This window comes from Dermacentor silvarum, chromosome 2, assembly GCF_013339745.2.
Source record: "Dermacentor silvarum isolate Dsil-2018 chromosome 2, BIME_Dsil_1.4, whole genome shotgun sequence".
NCBI lineage: Eukaryota > Metazoa > Arthropoda > Arachnida > Ixodida > Ixodidae > Dermacentor > Dermacentor silvarum.
The window spans coordinates 90526892-90544695 of record NC_051155.1 but is presented as its reverse complement, the minus strand read 5'-3'; the positions used below and the strand labels follow the sequence as shown (position 1 = coordinate 90544695).

Here is a 17804-nt window from a genome sequence, read left to right as displayed (position 1 = left end):
TACCTTCGCCGAAGCCCTTGCTGGCCTAGAAGCCTTGCAAAGCTTCTTTCGCACGAAAAATAACGAAAATGCGGACAATGGTCTGCAATGTGTGCAAAAGGAGTTGTTCCTGTTGAAGGGTGAGACGCACCAGCAGAAAATAACAATGTTTTGCAAGAAATAAATGTTTTCTGCCCTTGCACCTCAATATGGGCTTGTCAGCTTCAATTTTTACTGCGTTCGGATCGTACGTTTTCCCGGATCGTACGTTTATTTTTCGCGTATTTTTTTAAAACGTATGAACGAGGTTCTACTGTATACGTTTTTGTTCACTGATGGTTCAGTTTTGGAAGTGGCAGCCATGCCTCTGATGCTAGTGCACAGCTGACTCGGCAAGGGACGCTGCAAGGCAGTAATTACCCGAGTTTACCTTTAATGCTTGAATTTGAGCAGCCAACCATGGTTTTGCTAGGCACCTGCAACCAGGTAATCTTCGAGTGTGACAAAGCGGGACGGCAAGCGCATCAATAGGCTTCAACGGCGAAGTGGTGGCTGCGCTTCCTCAAACGAGAAACAGCGAGCAGACGGCGCATCCCAGAATCCCTCACTCTTTTACGGGTCGCCTATTACCCTTGCACCGCCTGAACGTGGTAAAGCACATTCATGAGATTTCTGCCAATCAGTGCATGAAGTCAGATGGTCCCAAGAGGCTCCAGTGAAGTGCTGACAAAGATAAGTGTTGGAGCAAACTTGTTGCATGCTTTCGCTGGGACCATCGGGAAAGCTTATGACAATTGCTATCTACAAATAATTAAAGTGCCCCTGAACCACCTCAGACATTTTGAGAGCATTTTAAAATGCACGTTGTGTAAATTCTGTGATGATCATCTTTTATGAATGTGCTAGCGCGTAATTCACAAAACTGCAAATTCAAAAGACAACCACAGGTTCCTCTTCGGGCTTTTGTAGTCCTTTCTTCACACATTGCGATGCCAACAGTGCTATGCACGCGACATCACCAGAGTAAAAGCTGTCAATTGGTTTGTCTATGAGGCATATCAGTTCCGAACCATCTGCTAGCACGCCTTTGCCCATGCGGTTGCATGCTCGCTCTTCCTCGTCATTTAGCCCTCACGCGCAATTAACTAAATTCATTTTGTGTACTGTGTGTGCAGTGGCAACAGTGTGTAGCCAGAAAGCATGAAGTCGTGGTAACCGGATGTAGCTGGCATTTAAAAAAAAAAAAAAAGAACAGTGTCCACGTAACGTTTGCTATTTATGTACATCCCACATGTCTCGTAGAGAAGTATGCGTGGCAAGAGGGAAAGAGTGCTTATGGGGAGACTAGAGAAGGCAAGCGAGAAATTGCTTGCTTGCCATTAAGCTCAAAGTAGTTTAGGGGCTATTTATAGACCAAAATATGGTTAAAAAAAAAGTCGCAGTTTCGCCCGAAAGGTGAAGCATCGATTGTGATAGCAAATTAGTAGACAGCTATATGACGTAAGGATAGTAGTTTTATCGGGCATATAAAGTAAATATTCGCTTACTAACTAAACAAACAAACACGGTGCCACGCGCACACAGGTAAACATGAACACATCTCGCTCGATGACCGCGGGAGCTCGTTAAAACACTGGAGTGAGAAAGCGCGCCAGTGGCAGCGAGCAAAGTGACCTTCGCGCTGGCTCTTGCTTCAACGTGAACTAAATGTCGAAAGCGACATTTAGTTCATGAAGCATACGAATGCACTTTGGCCCACCGCAGATCGCTTTGAAGATAAGGTCCCCGCGGGTGCACACTTCGGCTGCGTCGCAGATCGCTTTCAAGATAGCTCCAAGAACAGTAGCCACGGAAGCAGAACGTGTGGGGATGCGCGACTCTCACGCGTCCCCTGATGTTGTTTTCCCCGCATGTCTCCTGGAGTCCGGCTTCTCTGCGTGGCTAAGCCCGGCGGTGGTTGCGGCGCGTTGCGAGATCACGCTAGTGTCGCGATACTAACGCCACCGAACGGCGGAGTCACTTGGGAGAAAAAGGTCGGAGGCGCTCGCTCTTTGGCTTGGGATCGGCGACCAACACGCACGAACGCGTCGCGCGTGCGCCGGCCCGCTTCGCGTGACCGTCGCGCGAGGCTAAGAGCAGGACACCGGTATGGACGAACACGAATCGTTCGAGCGCGCCACCGTTCGCGTGACTGTACACGCGAACGACTAGGCGATGGTGTCATAGCATGGGGCGAACGTATTCGCTCGCTATCGGGTCGCGGTGAGTCGGACTTCCTTGATTTGTCGCGCGCCCGTGTGAATGTTCAATTGGTTGTAATTCGGCTAGTGTGCATTAGTGTATGAAAGGTGCAATAAACGCCCTTTTGATTGTTTGCACTACTGTGTTGTCGTTCCTTTGTCCCAAGAGCACATGTGAGACTCCACATCTGGCTGCCCAACGTGGACCTCTTGGGGCATCGGACGATAATTTTAACAGCTTTGCTCGGTTCGAGATGTTTCAACCGAAGCGTAGTCCTAGCGTGGATTTTGATCGCTAGTGTTGGCGGTGTGCTTTCTTGAGTGAGGCGACGGTTGCTGTAGCGTGTTTGAACTTTTCAACATGCTAAGCCTTTTCGCGAGTGTGTTGAAGTACACTCGTCGGTACGAGAGCCACGTGGTCTGCATCCTGGGAGAGCGAGGCCTAGCGCCCGCGGAGCATTGGCAAGCCTGAAGCGAGTGAGTACGGAAGCCTCGTGGGTGGTCCGAATTTCTTATGTAAATAGCTTCTTCTATATCTTTGACTTCGGAAGTCGAGGCTCAGGGAGCCGGGTGGCCGCGGGCCACGGGTGCCGCTACGGGCTGACTGGTATTGCGGCTTGGCACCGGGCGCTCCGACACCGTCTGGGACGGTGGGCGCCGTCAACTCGGATGCTGTGTGCACCGAGCGGGGTAGGACCACCTCACAGAGCTAACGTCTCCTCGCGGCTGCCTGTTGTGCCCATTTTGGGTGATGTATTTTTTTTTTTGGTGCCGGTTGTTGTCAGAATAGTGACACATTAGGCCTAAGGCTTTACGAAGCCACCTATCGCACGTGGAGGGACACAACCTGGTGGACCGTCGTGTTGAGGTGTCGCACTTTGCTTCCCTCATTCTAGTTAGCCTCGCACGAATGGACATTACTCGTTCGACTCAAGAAAGTAAGCTTTGTTCACGTGAACTTAGCATCTGAATAGCCGCCCGAAATTTAGTCTAGCCGAATTGAACATCGTACCACGTGGGCGATGCGTATGCCGAATTCCTCTCCCTTGCACTACTTTAGTGTTTGTCGAGTGCGTTGAGTGTACGCAGCGTGAGCGGAGTCACCCCTGGTTTGCTGTCACCTGCACATCGTCAGCGCTGCTGCCCCGGACTACAATCGAACTACCCCAGGCTTTGGAGATGCCTGTGGTCAATTCGGCGCAGCGACTTTGGCGGCCGCCAATGTCCGGCTCGCAACCCTCGGCGGCTGGGAAAAGAGCCGGCAGTCACCAACGGCTACTGCGGCTCTCGTCAGCAGGGCGCGAGCGACGCTTGCTCGTGCCGACTTCTGCGTCGCCGTTTCCGGAGTCCTGGGCTGGAGTCGTGCCATCGAATCTGCAGACGTGGTGCTGTGACCAACGGACGCCAGCGGTGAACCCCAGAGTCAATGTCGGCTCGCACGTTGTGGATAACGCGTGGACATTTACTCGGCGGCGCCACTGACGCATGTACTAACTTTTGTTCGCGACGCGCGCGTTGATAGGCCTTGTGACATGTTTCGCCAGCATATGTGTAGTGATTTAAGGTTGGGGGGATGTGGGGATGCGCGACTCTCACGCGTCCCCTGATGTTGTTTTCCCCGCATGTCTCCTGTAGTCCGGCTTCTCTGCGTGGCTAAGCCCGGCGGTGGTTGCGGCGCGTTGCGAGAGATCACGCTAGTGTCGCGATGCTAACGCCACCGAACGGCGGAGTCACTTGGGAGAAAAAGGTCGGAGGCGCTCGCTCTTTGGCTTGGGATCGGCGACCAACACGCACGAACGCGTCGCACGTGCGCCGGCCCGCTTCGCGCGAGGCTAAGAGCAGGACACCGGTATGGACGAAGACGAATCGTTCGAGCGCGCCACCGTTCGCGTGACTGTACACGCGAACGACTAGGCGATGGTGTCATAGGATGGGGTGAACGTATTCGCTCGCTATCGGGTCGCGGTGAGTCGGACTTCCTTGATTTGTCGCACGCCCGTGTGCATGTTCAATTGGTTGTAATTCGGCTAGTGTGCATTAGTGTATGAAAGGTGCAATAAATGCCCTTTTGATTGTTTACACTACTGTGTTGTCGTTCCTTTGTCCCAAGAGCACATGTGAGACTCCACCAACGCAACCCCCTCCCTACCCTCCCCTCCTCACCGTGCCTCGTGCATGAACGAAGACCATGCGCTTCCAGCAGCCTTCCCCTCTCGAGTGCACGAGATAAAGCTGTGGTTGCCGGCTCACCCTCGCACGCTTTCACTCACACACACAACGCACAGCGTGCTGCAACGGTTTTATCACCCTTGGACTCTATACGGAACCTCACTACGACGGCAACGGCAAAAATGCGCTTCGAGTGTTCATATAATTGCTGTCGCAATAAAACGTTAGGTGTGCAGACATGGACACAAGAGGGAAATGGACAACATAAACATCTACTATCAAATGAAAGGCTTCTCCTTTGTTTTTTTCTACTTCTTCCTCAACCTTAGCGTCGTTTAGTTGCGGGGTCAGCTTACGTCGATCTAAGTTCAATTTCCTTTTTGTCATCTGTTTTGTTTGCTTCTTTTCAAGCTGGAGGCAGCACCAAATAAAAGGTGGCCTCCGGTTGAGTGAGTCACTTAAAGTCTTAAAACTACACAGGCCAATGAGATAGATGCAACAGGGAGCTGCACATCAGTTCTGATCACCTGAGTTCTTTAACAGCGGAGCAGTTTAAGCGGGCCAACAGTGCGTCCGTTGCGGACAAAAAATGTGGGCCGATCCTGGCAGTAGTGCAGAAAGGGTCTAAGTGCAATGGCACATACCCCTGTGAACTAGCGAAGCTGAGCCCGGCTAAGTCTAGCTAAACATGGTTGGGACTACTTAAGCTTAGTCAGTCATCAATAGCTAATCAATAATCGATCAATAATCAATAAATTGCAGAAAATGCTGGGGATGACTTGGTAGCGCTTAGTCTAGCTCAAATACGTGGCCAATACCTTGCGATAGCCAATCAATAGCTAATCGATCAATAATCATTAAATTCCAGAAAATGCTGGGGATGACTTGGTAGTGCTTACTTACCCTGGCCCAAAAGCCAGGACCAGCTACGTGCCCATCAGCTCCGCTGTCTCTTCAGCATCCGTGCAAGCTACACGGGCCATTTTTTTTTAAACATGCGCGTATGGCTCAGCTCACAATCATTTTTGTAAATCTGCCCCCACGAAACATCACCATCCCAAATAGCAACTGAACCCACAACCTGATGCGCCGCAGCACAATCCCAGCAGGCCATCATGCAAAATGAGATAGCCTGTTTGCCTGATGCAGAAAGGCGAGTGTGCACAACAAAGGGGCTGTGATGCCTGCAGCAACAAAAGGGCAGCTCACCGCGCTGTCCTTCATGACAATGCGCTTGTGGCTGATCAGCAGGCGTTCCAGAGGCTGGATGACTCGTCGCAGGTAGTCCTCGTCCCGGTGGTTCTCAAACAGCCACTGGGCGTCCAGCACATCATGCATGGTCACCATGTTGCTCTGCAAACAACGAGGACACAATGAGGAAGGGGTGTTCTGACGGAGCAACATCGCACGAGCCACAAAGTTACTACACTACACAACAATATCAGATGCAAAGAAGTCACGGGGGTGCTCAAGTGGAAAACGAAATTTCGGGCCGCATTAAAAAAAAAAGAAACAAAAGTTTTTGACAGTGTAACATAAAGAAGCTTCCACGCAAAACTTTACATTTGAAACACAGCTGAACCCCGCAACAATGAAATCAACGGGGAAAGGGAAATTTGCTTTCGCGAGAATTTTGTTGTTGCGAAACGAGGAAACGCGGACAGGGGATGCACTTCAACGTGAAAGCGAACTTTCACAATTCCATTGGCCTACTTTAGCGGGCCTTGCTTGAGGCTATCCAGAAACCACATTGCTGACAGTGCAAAGTGCACCCCATGCAACGGCAGGACTGCGTCAACGGCACTGGCATGATCTGCGTCATCGGGCAAAAACGCCTTCTGTGATGCCGAAACTGCACACGATGCCTGCTGGGTGGTACAGAAACCGGCATCCTTGAAGCAGGGGTCGTATGCTCAGACGATCACTTTCGTCGCAAGATTTGCGTGACTAGCACAGGATGCATAGATGTCTATCAACAACAAAATTCTTGACAACGCAAGGCACGCTGTTGCTTGAAGACATTATTGCGTTCGCGAAGGTGAAATTATTTTCCAAAGTGACCCCCATCCGTGAATACAGCCCCAGTTTTCAATCACAGCCGACGGTGTGACATCCCGAGCTGTGCCTACATCTCAAGCACCATTAAAAATTATACATTGGTGGGACACAGGCTCTGTTTTCGGTACGCTTCGATTTCTCTGCACATCACAGGTCAACCTCAACACACAGGGCCACAGTTTGAAATGTGCCCGGCACACTGAATCGGGCGATCAACAAACTAAATCCGCGCTGTGAGACGCTGGCGGTGTGTGGAAGCGCCGCTGTTGAAGCGAGCGAAGTGACCTTCGTGCTGTTGTCTATCGCTTCAACGCAAAACTGAGCACCGAGAACACACAGCATGCACAAAGCTACGAGCCGTCGACGCACCTACACTGCCTAGACTCTGCCCCAACGCAGATCGCTTTCAAGATACGGCCCGTGCGACCGCGCGCCGCCGCGCAGTATGCAGTTGATGCCAGAGTACAGTGCAACGCCGCCCGCTACCTCCCTGCCTTGCCATTGCCTCGAGCGCAACAGAAGAAGGCGCGCTTCCTCCCTGCTTTTTTTTTTCATGCGCGCGCCAGATTTAGACGCGGTCGCCGGCTCCCCTCACACGTTTTCACTCGCACATACAGCATACGGCGACTTCGTACGTTATCACCCTTGGACTTTATACGAAACATCTATGAGCCAAAACCAATTTTAGGCCCATAACGCGTCATAGACACCATCTTTAGATGGCAAATACGGATCTCAAGGACTATACTTTTGCTGGCGGAAACCGTCATAGTTGTCGCCCCCGGCACTTTGGGCCATCGTCAACTCACCAAGCCAAGCGACATGAAAAGTCAAAATGGCCACTCAGGCCGGCGCGGGGTGGCAGTTCGCAACGTACGATGCGGGAACGGTCCTACAGTTGCGACGCAACACCGGGGCAACTCCTTCGGGTAACCAATGCATTGGGTTCTATGGGAGCTGTGCCGGGACCGGCCGAAAATGATGTAACAGCCTGGAAAACGCAGCACCCGGGAATGTAAAAGCGGGGTTCTACTGTAACACGCTACGACGCCATCGTGACTCTCGCTTTCCGTTTCCGATGCCTCGCGCTTGTGCGAAACGACCCGCGTCCACACCTGGTGCGACATTACAAGGATGAGTGCTTCGACGAAAACGGAAAACGGGTGCGCGCTACAATCGAGGGCGCGTTCGAATCGAGTAAATATGGTAAGCGTTTCTTTCTCGAATTTTCGGGCCGAACCTGCATATAACGAAATCCTCTTTATAACGAAGTTTTTCGGAAATTTGTCAATTTCGTTATAACCAAGTTTAACTGTATCGTGAGTTTCATTAATTCAATAGAACTAAGATCGGGAAATAATAATTTGTTACATCGCCAATTCTGTTATACAGTAGCCGACGGATTTTTCGGACTCCAAAAATTCGGACTTGTTGGATATTCCGGACTTCATAAATGTACCGGCAGGATTCCCATTGAGCTAATGCATTTTCGCGACCGATTTTTCGGACGAATCTAGGTGCCAATGTTCGATTTTCCGGACTAAATCACTCGCTCCGAGCCACGCTACCCGAGCTTGGAGGCCGCCTTGTTGGATTTTCCGCTGGCTTGGCTTCCAGTGCCCCCCTGTATAGCCTTCAAGATTAGCACACTCACACTATCCTCTCATCGCCGAGGTCATGCCCGCTCTTCGTTGGCGACAAAACGTTCCAAAAAGCGGGATTTGCTTTTTTTTTTTTTTTTTGGGGGGGGGGGGGGGGGGGTCAGCTCGGCACTAACGTCATATCACTTAAGCGGAATCCGGGTTTCTTCTTCTTCTTTTTTTTTTTAAGTTTCGGTTGCTCGGTACGCTGTGTGCGGGTGAAAGCTTGCGAGGGTCAGCCGGCAACCGCAAACACGCGAGAGAGGCAGGCGACCGGAGGCGTGCGCGGACTTCATTCACTCACGGGGCACGGGAAGAAGGCGGCGGAGACGGAGGGGAGTTGCATTCAGCTCTTGGGGCTGCTGCCGACGGAGCTGCCGCGCAGGCACCGTATCTTGAAAGCGATCTGCTATGTGGCCGAAGTGTGCGCCCGCGATCTGCGATGGGTACAAAGGGCGTGCGCCGAGTGCCAGTAGCTTCATATGCGCCGTTTTTTCTTTCTTTTTTTCGGCTTTCGCGTTGAAGCAAGCGAATAGACAGCGCGAAGGTCAATTTGCTCGCGGTCATCGAGCGAGATGTGTTCATGTAACCTGTGCGCGCGTGACACCGTGCTTATTTAGTTAGGAAGCGCATATTTACAACTTTATACGGCCGATAAAACTAACATCCTTACTTCGTATCGCTGTCTGTTAATTTGCTATCGCAATCGATGCTCCGCCTTTTGGGCGAAACTGCGACATTTTTCTTAAGCCGCTCTAAGCCTCTATTTTTTCTCGGGGGGGTGGGGGGGGGGGGGGGGAGGGAAGGGGGAGAGTTTTTCGGGCTGTTTGGTTTTTCGGACTGCTCGATTTTTCGGACTATTTTTCGGTCCCCGCGAAGTCCGGAAAATCGGTCGGCTACTGTATCAAGGTTTGACAGTACTATAGTTTAAATGTTTTGAAACGGTGTTTATGACTTTTCCTGCAAAATAAAAGTTCCTGAGCCATTATGAAGGTTATGAGAAATTTTGAAATGTACTATTTTTTTTTTTTCAAAACTTGTTTTTACATCTTATTGTCCGGACGCAGCAATAGTGAGAAAAGAGTGGTTAACGAATCGCGGCAAATCATGTCCATTTGTTGCTCAAAAAATTGTCTCTCGTCACGGTACACGGGGCATTCTAGTGGTATGTGCTCCATTGTCTCTAAGCTGCCACAGTTATCACAGTAGAGGTTAGTGGTACGCCACGTGCACCCCCTTCTGCCCTCATGGCATGCCTTGGTCCCATTGCCGCGAGAATTACCCTCCCTTTGTGCTGGACACCCTGCACTAAGGCAGTACAGTATGGAGTGTGCTGCACAAAGGTGGAGGGGGCGAAACAGCTGGAGTTTTTTTTTTTACTGGATCTTTTTCTGCGCAGACAGGCAGTAGCCAGATCTAATTGTTATAGCCAATAATGAGGCATGGGAACACTGTAGTAAACAGTTTACCAAAAAACACACGCAAAAGTTAAGGGTGGGACAGCTGCTCACTGTTACATTCAAGTACAGTGGAATCTCGATGATACGAATCTCACGGGGTCATGAAAAAGATTCGTATTAGCCCAAATTCGTATCATCGAAACACAATTAAAACTAACTGAGTTATGGGGGGATGATCGCGAAAATCGCCAGAAAAATTTATTTTTGAAAACCACGCGTTTCGGTATCTGCAACGCCTAATCTACGCTGTATCTAAATGGTTTGGCTGAAAATGCACTAAAAGCGGCCGAAAAAGATTTATTCGTCAGTGCGCAGGGCGAGAAAGCAGCTTTAAATCGCGCCAGATCACCGCAATTCACGGAGACATACCTCGTATTTACCGCCACCGAGCGCCGCCATCTTGGTATCGTTCGAAAGCTCAAAAATTCGCCGTTCCGCTTCTCAATTCGTCCGTCGTCACCATCTTGTAACAAACGCGCAAACTCAAAAGAAGCGCGGGTCTGCGATAGGTAGTCACACGGGCCCTCCGATGAAAGCGGGCTTCCTATTGGCTGCCGTGCTGAAAGGAGTCTCTCCATTGGTTGTTGCTGTGGCAGGGGCAAGATGGCAACCGCAGTTGTCTGCTTCGTACACCACGCCAGCGTCTTCACTTGACACGCAGAATTCGGATTACTGAGAGCTCCCAGGTTAGTGATGGATCGTCGCTCGTTGGAGAAGAAATTTTGGACGAAGCACGCCTTTGGAATACGGAAGCGCAAGCCTCCTACGGCAAGAAAAATACGGCGATTAGCGGGAGAAGCGGAGGAGCACCCGACTGAACGTGCCGCGCTACCTTGCACCGTGTGACTCCAGCAGCGAAACCGACAATCGCCCTGTGCCACCAGCACCGACAACGCAGTCGACGGAAGATGCGCAACGGAGGCTTCCGCGCCTCGGCGTACCGCCGCGCGAATCAGCCGAGATTGTATCTCGGTCAACATAGCTCGCTGCGACTAGGCAAAATAGCGCAAACGCAAAGAACGTGGCCCGAAGCACAGCAGCCACTCCGTCCGATGGGCGGCCGCCGAAAAGGAGGAAAAGCACAAAAGCAACAAAAGCGCCACTACTTCAAACTGTTCGCGCCCAGTCGCGGCCACTGCGCTGTCCGGCGTCGCGTCCGCGCCTCCGAACCAAAAGAGAAAGGGAGAAAGCGCGTGACCATCGTTCTCTTTCGCGGCCATCGGTGGGGCGGAGTTTATTCGTATCAACCAACGCGGGTCGAAAATCGATTCGTAACAACCGAACTCTAGCACGTTGCAAAGTAAGGGGGCTCGGCCGGGATCACGGGAAAATTCATATCATCCGGAAATTCGTATAGCCGTGATCGTATCATCGAGATTCCACTGTATTGTTAAAACGAATAATGCTATAAGTGGGTTCTACTGTCGGGTAGCCATAAGCACCAGCAGGGGCCCCGTGACAGTGCTATTTTTTTACTTTTGATGTGCTTTACTGCACAGTATGTGTGCTTCACCGCATAACACACGTTTACTGTGAATATTCGAAGTTTCGAATATTTCACACACCACTACTCCCAGCCAATATCTGTGTTTATGTTTACAGAGGTTATCAGATACAGTAAAAGCTCGATGATACGATCACGGCTAATACGAATTTCCGGATGATACGAATTTTTCTGTGGTCCCGGCCGAGCCCCAATACTTTGCAACGTGCTAGAGAACGGTTGTTACGAATCGATTTTCAGCCTGCGTCGGTTGATACGAATAAACGCTGCCCCACCGACGGCCGCGAAAGAGAACAGCGCGCAGTCACGCGCTTTCTCTTTTTCTCTTTTGGTGCGGAGGCGCGGCGCCCGACAGCGCCGACTCCGCGACTGGGCGCGAAGAGTTTGAAGCAGTGGCGCTTCAAGAAATAAATGCTTGTTACGTACATGTGCCTGAGTGAGTTCACCTCTGACTCTTTAATTTAGCTACAGTCGAATCTCATTAATTCAAACACGCTTACTTCGAACATACCGCGTACCGACAATGCTCTTAGCAGCGCGCCAAATAACGCGGCGGCGCCTCTGACCGGCATTGCTCCGACACCGCCATAGAGCAAAAGCTCAGGAGAGACCCCTCAATGCGCGAAGGAACGGGGAAAAAAAAAAAAAAAAAAAAAACCCGCGGCGGAAATTTCCCCCTCTCAAATTGCAAGGTCGCCGTTTCTGCATCGCGCCGGAACAAGCGTGTACGTGCCGACTAGAGTGTTCTAGACAACCGTATTCTAGCACACACTAGTGCCGACGTCTCAGCCACGCGGATAAAATGGCAGTGAACAGTTCTCCTCTATTTTCAAGTCACATGTTGACCTTGCACGCTGCGGCAGCAGCGCAGAGGGAAGCAGCGGCGGAGGCACAGTCGGGCCAACGAAACTGCCACGCCCGCAAACGCTCGCTTCCCGATAACGGCAGAAAACGAAACTTCAGGGGGCGGCTAAAATAAGCTGGCGCCAGCACGGCGGCGGGCGCGCACGGAGATGTGCGCACGGAGTCGAAGGTGAGAGAGCTACGAGGGAGTTGAGAGGGAGGGCGAGGGGAGCCACCGAAGCGGCGGATTTGACGCGGCCATATCCGATTCCCTGCCGCCCTCCTCCCTCACCTTCGACGGTCTCCGCGCGCACCCGTGTGCCGGCGCCGCCCGCTCGCTCCCTGAAGCTTCGTTTTCTGTCGTTATCGGGAAGCGACCGTTAGCCGGCGTGGGCAGTTTCGTGGCCCGCGCTTGCTATGCGCTTGCGCGCCGCGATATTTCACGACTCGCACCGTTCGAGCATCGTGCTATGGTGCACGAATACTTCAAAAATACGTCCTTTTAATTCGAACAAATTTTCGGGCCCCTTCGAGTTCGAATTATCGAGATTCGACAGTAGTTTTAATTGTGTTTCGATGATACGAATTTCGGCTAATACGAATATTTTCCGTGACCCCGTGAGATTCGTATCATCGAGCTTTTACTGTATAACAAAGGTACTTTTATGTCCTATGCAACTTCAATATAACAATGTTTGACTGCATAATTGCGACATCTCCAGGGAGCTCACAAGCACAGTCGTCACAAAGGCACAATTTCACAGCATGAGTGCATTTCCTGCCCTAACAGCACCGAGTGTGCATGCGTGCCTCTCATCCTGTGTCAAATCCAATGTGGTCACGAGTGCTGCCACAAGCAAAAGAAAGACGACGCACCTTCTCGTCCTGAATGCCCGACCTGACACGCCGCAGCTCCTCCATGACGGCTCCTGTACCCAGCAGCAGGCCAATGTGCACGCAGAGTGTCCTCACGTATGTGCCTGCCTCACAGCTTATCCACAACACACCTGCAACAACATTAGACACTCAGCTACCCTCTTGTTGAGATCGTCACCAGCTGCCAATCTCAATGTGGCTCACAAAGTTTAAAGTCAACAGAAAGTGCATGGAGGCACCACGGCTTTTGCTCCAGGCTCGTGTATACGGACACTGTGTTGTGACGTTCAATACCTTGCGCAATTACTCTGATATCAGTAGACTCCCGCTACTTCTACCCTAATGGAGCCGACGAACGTGACCAAATTAACCAAAATATCAAATAACCGGAGTCAGAGTGATCGAAGTCTACTGTACTAGGCTGCACGGAAACTGAAAAAGGGCTGTGAAAACTTGAAAAGGGACTGTTACTTTCAAACGTTCAACCCAAGCCCCAGACGGAAATCTAAAAGCTTCATTTAGTACATGTATGTAACATCAATGAATCCTCCCCCACCCAGAAAAAAAAAACAAGTTTCTTGCTCAATCTAACTGCCAGGCAGCAATAACGAGTTTCACAGAATAGGTTTTCAATAGTTTGATATTCAACTTCACAGAAGATTTTGCGAGAGTAGCCATTTGTTTCAACAGTAGTGCTGCCTCAAGCACTATCGGACGTTATGCTTTCCTGGAACATACATTCTTTTTTCCTGTGGTCCCCTAAATGTCAGTGAGGTTCTACTGTACGACACTGTGAGGCAAGGAGAACGCCCTCCACCTCTGCTCCCCACTACAGCCGAGGAAAAAAAAAAAAAAAAGAGGCTAGCGCACGCACCCTGGTTTTGCTTGCAGTCGAACTCAAACAGCTTGCTTTCATAGATGGTACGGATGCGCAGCTGCCGTTTGACAGCTGCAATCAGAGGTGGCCGCTGGAACATGGCGCCTTTCAACTTCTCGCATGCCTGCACAGGAGAACACACACACCAAGACACGTCATGCCCGTAGCGCAAAATACAACCCAAGCGCACAAGGCTGCACACCAACATTGTAAAGTTACCCACCAGAAATTTTGCTATGCTTCAGTGACTGACTGTGCAGTTTGCAGCTACTTCGATCACCATGAGCCATTTGCACTGTGGAATAATTGGGCAGTCAAGATTTGCTCTAGAACTAAGGTATTGCTTGGCATAAAACAGACATTGTAAAGTTGCTGAATGGTTACGGAATATTCTGCATTGATGAAATGCTTAATTTAGTGTTAAATAGCAACGTGATCCCAGGCGACTTCTTCAAGCAGTTTCAAGCGGTGCCAACTCCACCTTCGATATCTGCGCCGATGAACGCGGCGAGGAGAGTGCCGGACAATGGTTGCTGTGAAGAAATGTGTGATCATTTAGCTATCGGAACACAATTCACTTTTGTTATGCTGCCAGGGGATGAGATTAGGCAGATGCATTGACCGATATTCGCCTCTCTGGTCCATATAGTACATGCCACGGTTTCGCAACGATGCATTACGCTCGATTCTATGTCAATCTTTATGATCTATCGTTCGTGGCCAGCTGATTCCGTTGACAGTGCAGGTGGAACGTTGCTCTGATCACTGACTGACAAAGCTTGAAATGGAAATAGCATAAGAAAAGGCATCATTATAAAATCGCGCCCACGTGTCAAGGCCAAAGGCAAGTGCATGCAGCAATGCGATGACAAACTTGGGCCGTATTCGCAGATCACTATCGAAGATACTTTCACTTTCGCGATGTATTGCATGATTAGCACTGGACCTCTTGACGGGCGACAGCATGTCTGGCACTGTGAAAAGGGAGTGTGCTCGGCACTTAAGACTCCGATAAGTCTTGTACTAGTCACGCGAAATTGAAGGTATCCCCAAACGTGACGATCTGAGAATACGACACATTTTCTTTACACACTTGTGGAATAAGGTCACTTATTTTCTGACAAATCCAGTGTTAAGGACTCCCAATTACTCAAACTTTATGGGAAAAACAGCCGAGTCCGAATGATGGGTCAGTGACTGTATAAGCTTGCTTGAAGTTCTTGTGCTAGCTTTTCGTGATGTTGTAACAGTTGGCCAACCATCCGTTCAGGACATAGTCAATATTTTAGAGATAAAGAATGATTACATTTCATTCTAAACAAGATTACCACATTGCACTACAATGCAAGGTAACCAAACCAGATATGAGCAAAGTGAGTTCTGAGATAATTTTTTTTGACAAATGTGATCCAAACATACAAAGGTGCTATGAAATACACCCTCAAAGAGAGTACTTCCCCAATCTAAACTAACTTGGCCATGCTCTCTTAGTGAGACCACTCGCCGGAGGCATGGCCCTCACCTGAGCGACGTGTGCGAAGGAAGGGGCATCCTGATGCAGTTTGAAGATGGCCACGTACTCCTTGCCTGCGCTCTGCTGGGACTTGGCAAGTCGTGTCGTCCGTTCGATGCACACAATGAGACAGCCCGACACTTTGGGGTCCAGCGTCCCACTGTGGCCCGTTTTCTCCACCTGTGCACATTGGAAACAGGAGGATTTGCCCATTGCTTCAGTCAAAAGAACAAATTTTTTAAATGCTTACCTCGAGAAGTTTCTTTCTTTTTTAAGGAGTTTTACATGTCAAAACCACGATCTGATTATGAGATGTGAACTGAAGTCACGTCTGAAGTAGATGCCCCATTTGTAGCAGCACAAGGAGGCGATCACACGTACGAGCTCACCGATAAAAGCATCAGATCTTAAACAAGATCTGACGTTCACAAAAGATGCAATCCCGCCTGTATGCTTGAATGGGGCAGCATTTACGCTGTTCTCTGCTACGAATTGTGTGGAAACCACGGTGTAAAAAGGAAGGTGATCCGACGGAGGCGTGAGGCGCGGCCACTTGGTGTGACTCTACACACGCCGCTGCCGCAAGGGGCAGCACCTGTTCTGGGGGCCACTTTTTTGCTCGCTTTGCTGGCGCTTTTATGGGCACGCGCGGCAGAAGTGCTTTATTTCGATGAATATATGTCGTTCGCCTGCTTAAAACGACTCTACTTGGTTGGAGGAACGTCCCTTTATATTTCTGCCGACGCTCCGATTGACTCCGACGCGGCGAGCAGCGGTACGCGCAGCGCGCCGTCTGCTCGAGCAGACGACGCGTCTCTCTCGTGTACGAAATAATGGTACTTTGACTGTAAGTGGCATGAAACCTTCTACCTGCTCAGGATTTGGCGTCTAAATAACGAAAAATTGCATATCTTTGGGTATGGGTGTTTGAATGCGGACGGAGGTCGTAAATTATCCACTGTTGCGCCGCTTCTCCAAGGCCTCCTGAACACGTGCTGCCCCTAGCGGCGGCGCTCACTTCCGGTCACACGAAGTGGCCGCTCTCTCGCCCCTGCGCGGGCGCGCCGTCGGAACACCTACCGTATTTACTCGAATCTAGGCCGACTCCGATTCTAAGCCGACCCCCCAAAAGTTCAAAGTCTGAAAAAAAAACTTACTTCGAATGTAGGCCGAACGAAAAAAGCGAAGACAGCATTCGCAAAATGAAACAGCATTTATTAAATTTGAACACGCCGAGCTCATTCTATGTCACCATCGCTGCTAGCCTCGTCGCTATTTTGCTTACTGCTGACATCTTCAAACAGTGCGCTATATTTAGTACCATCCAGCGCATTAGAGATGCTGCATTTTTGGAAGGAGCGCACGTTGCGGCGCACGCAAAAACCATCTCCCGTGGCCCCCTCCAACGACAGACCGATGCCGAAGTTCCGCCCGGCTTGAACGTTTGATGATGCCTCTACGGCTAGCACAACTACCGTATTTACTCGATTCTCATGCTTCCTCGATTGTAACGCGCACCCGTTTTCCGTGAGGAAAAAAAAGTCCTTTACCAGTACCGCGCACCTCATGCTTTCAAACAGAAATACAACTTTCTGTCATTTGGAAAAATAGATTTCCTCCGGATGCACTGAAGTTGCGATGAATAAAAAAAAGTTGCAGTTTCGCCCGAAAGGCGATGCATCGAATGCGATAGCAAATTAGTAGATCGCTATTAACAAGCACGGTGTCACGCGCGCACAAGCAAACATGAACACATCTCGCTCGTTGACCGCGGAAACGAACTGTCAGAACGCTGGAGACGAAGCGCGCCTTCGTGCTAGCATGCCTCTCGCTTCAATGCGGCGAAAACACGGCGCGCTGCGGACTTTACCCCTCGCAGATTGTTTTCAAGATAGGGCCAAGGCGATCGTATCGCAGGAGGGGATTGTCGCAGATTACGTCCTGCTTCGGTCCACTGAAATCGTTCCGCATTGCTTTGCTGGCGAAAATCCTCTCCTCCTGTTTGCGCCAGTCCCGCTTGCAAGTTTCGGATTCTTCAAACGACCGTGATACGGCCCGATTTTTGTCCGTCTCCGCACAGATGATCACTTTCCTTTTAAATGCGGCATCATGATGAACTCCGCACTTCATGCTGATAGAGCAGACGCTGAGAACGTGAATACAGACGGTAGACTATTGCCTAAGCACGTGTACTGCACCACACGGAGGAAGCTTCCGCATGCTACGGTAGCTAGGCTCGACGCGCGTGCGAGGCGGCCATTTTGAAATGCCGACGCAGATTTAGGGTCGTGTTGAAAGTGCACGTTAAATTAGAGTAAATACAGTATTCGTTTAGAAAGCGGCACTATAGGCTCCCTTCAATGGTCAGGCGGCGCAGCGATCGGCTCAGCCGTCAGCGCCGCCGTGTCAGTTCCGCGAAACACCGAGGCGGCCACTTCTACGAAGGCATGCTTCTGCGGCGCTCATTTGAAACAAGTTGGGCGTTCTAAACTGTGGTTTTTAAGGCAATTGAAAACATTGAGGCCCATTTTCGAACACCGACACTCGAGAAAGGACGTCAACTTTACGACAACAACCATGTATTTCGTGTCAAAAGAGTAAACACGACGGACATCGCAGCAAAGTTCTGGTCACGACAAATAAAG

At 50.4% G+C, this 17804-nt stretch overlaps 1 protein-coding gene across 1 annotated transcript in view; it reads right to left on the bottom strand.

The window, feature by feature from the left end:
- Window positions 1–17804, bottom strand: part of LOC119441615 (H/ACA ribonucleoprotein complex subunit 4-like) — a 111909-nt gene that overhangs the window by 86839 nt on the left and 7266 nt on the right. Inside the window, 4 exon segments of the mRNA XM_037706220.2 lie at window positions 5598–5741; window positions 12770–12900; window positions 13644–13770; window positions 15169–15339. Coding sequence (XP_037562148.1) covers window positions 5598–5741; window positions 12770–12900; window positions 13644–13770; window positions 15169–15339 — 573 coding nt within the window.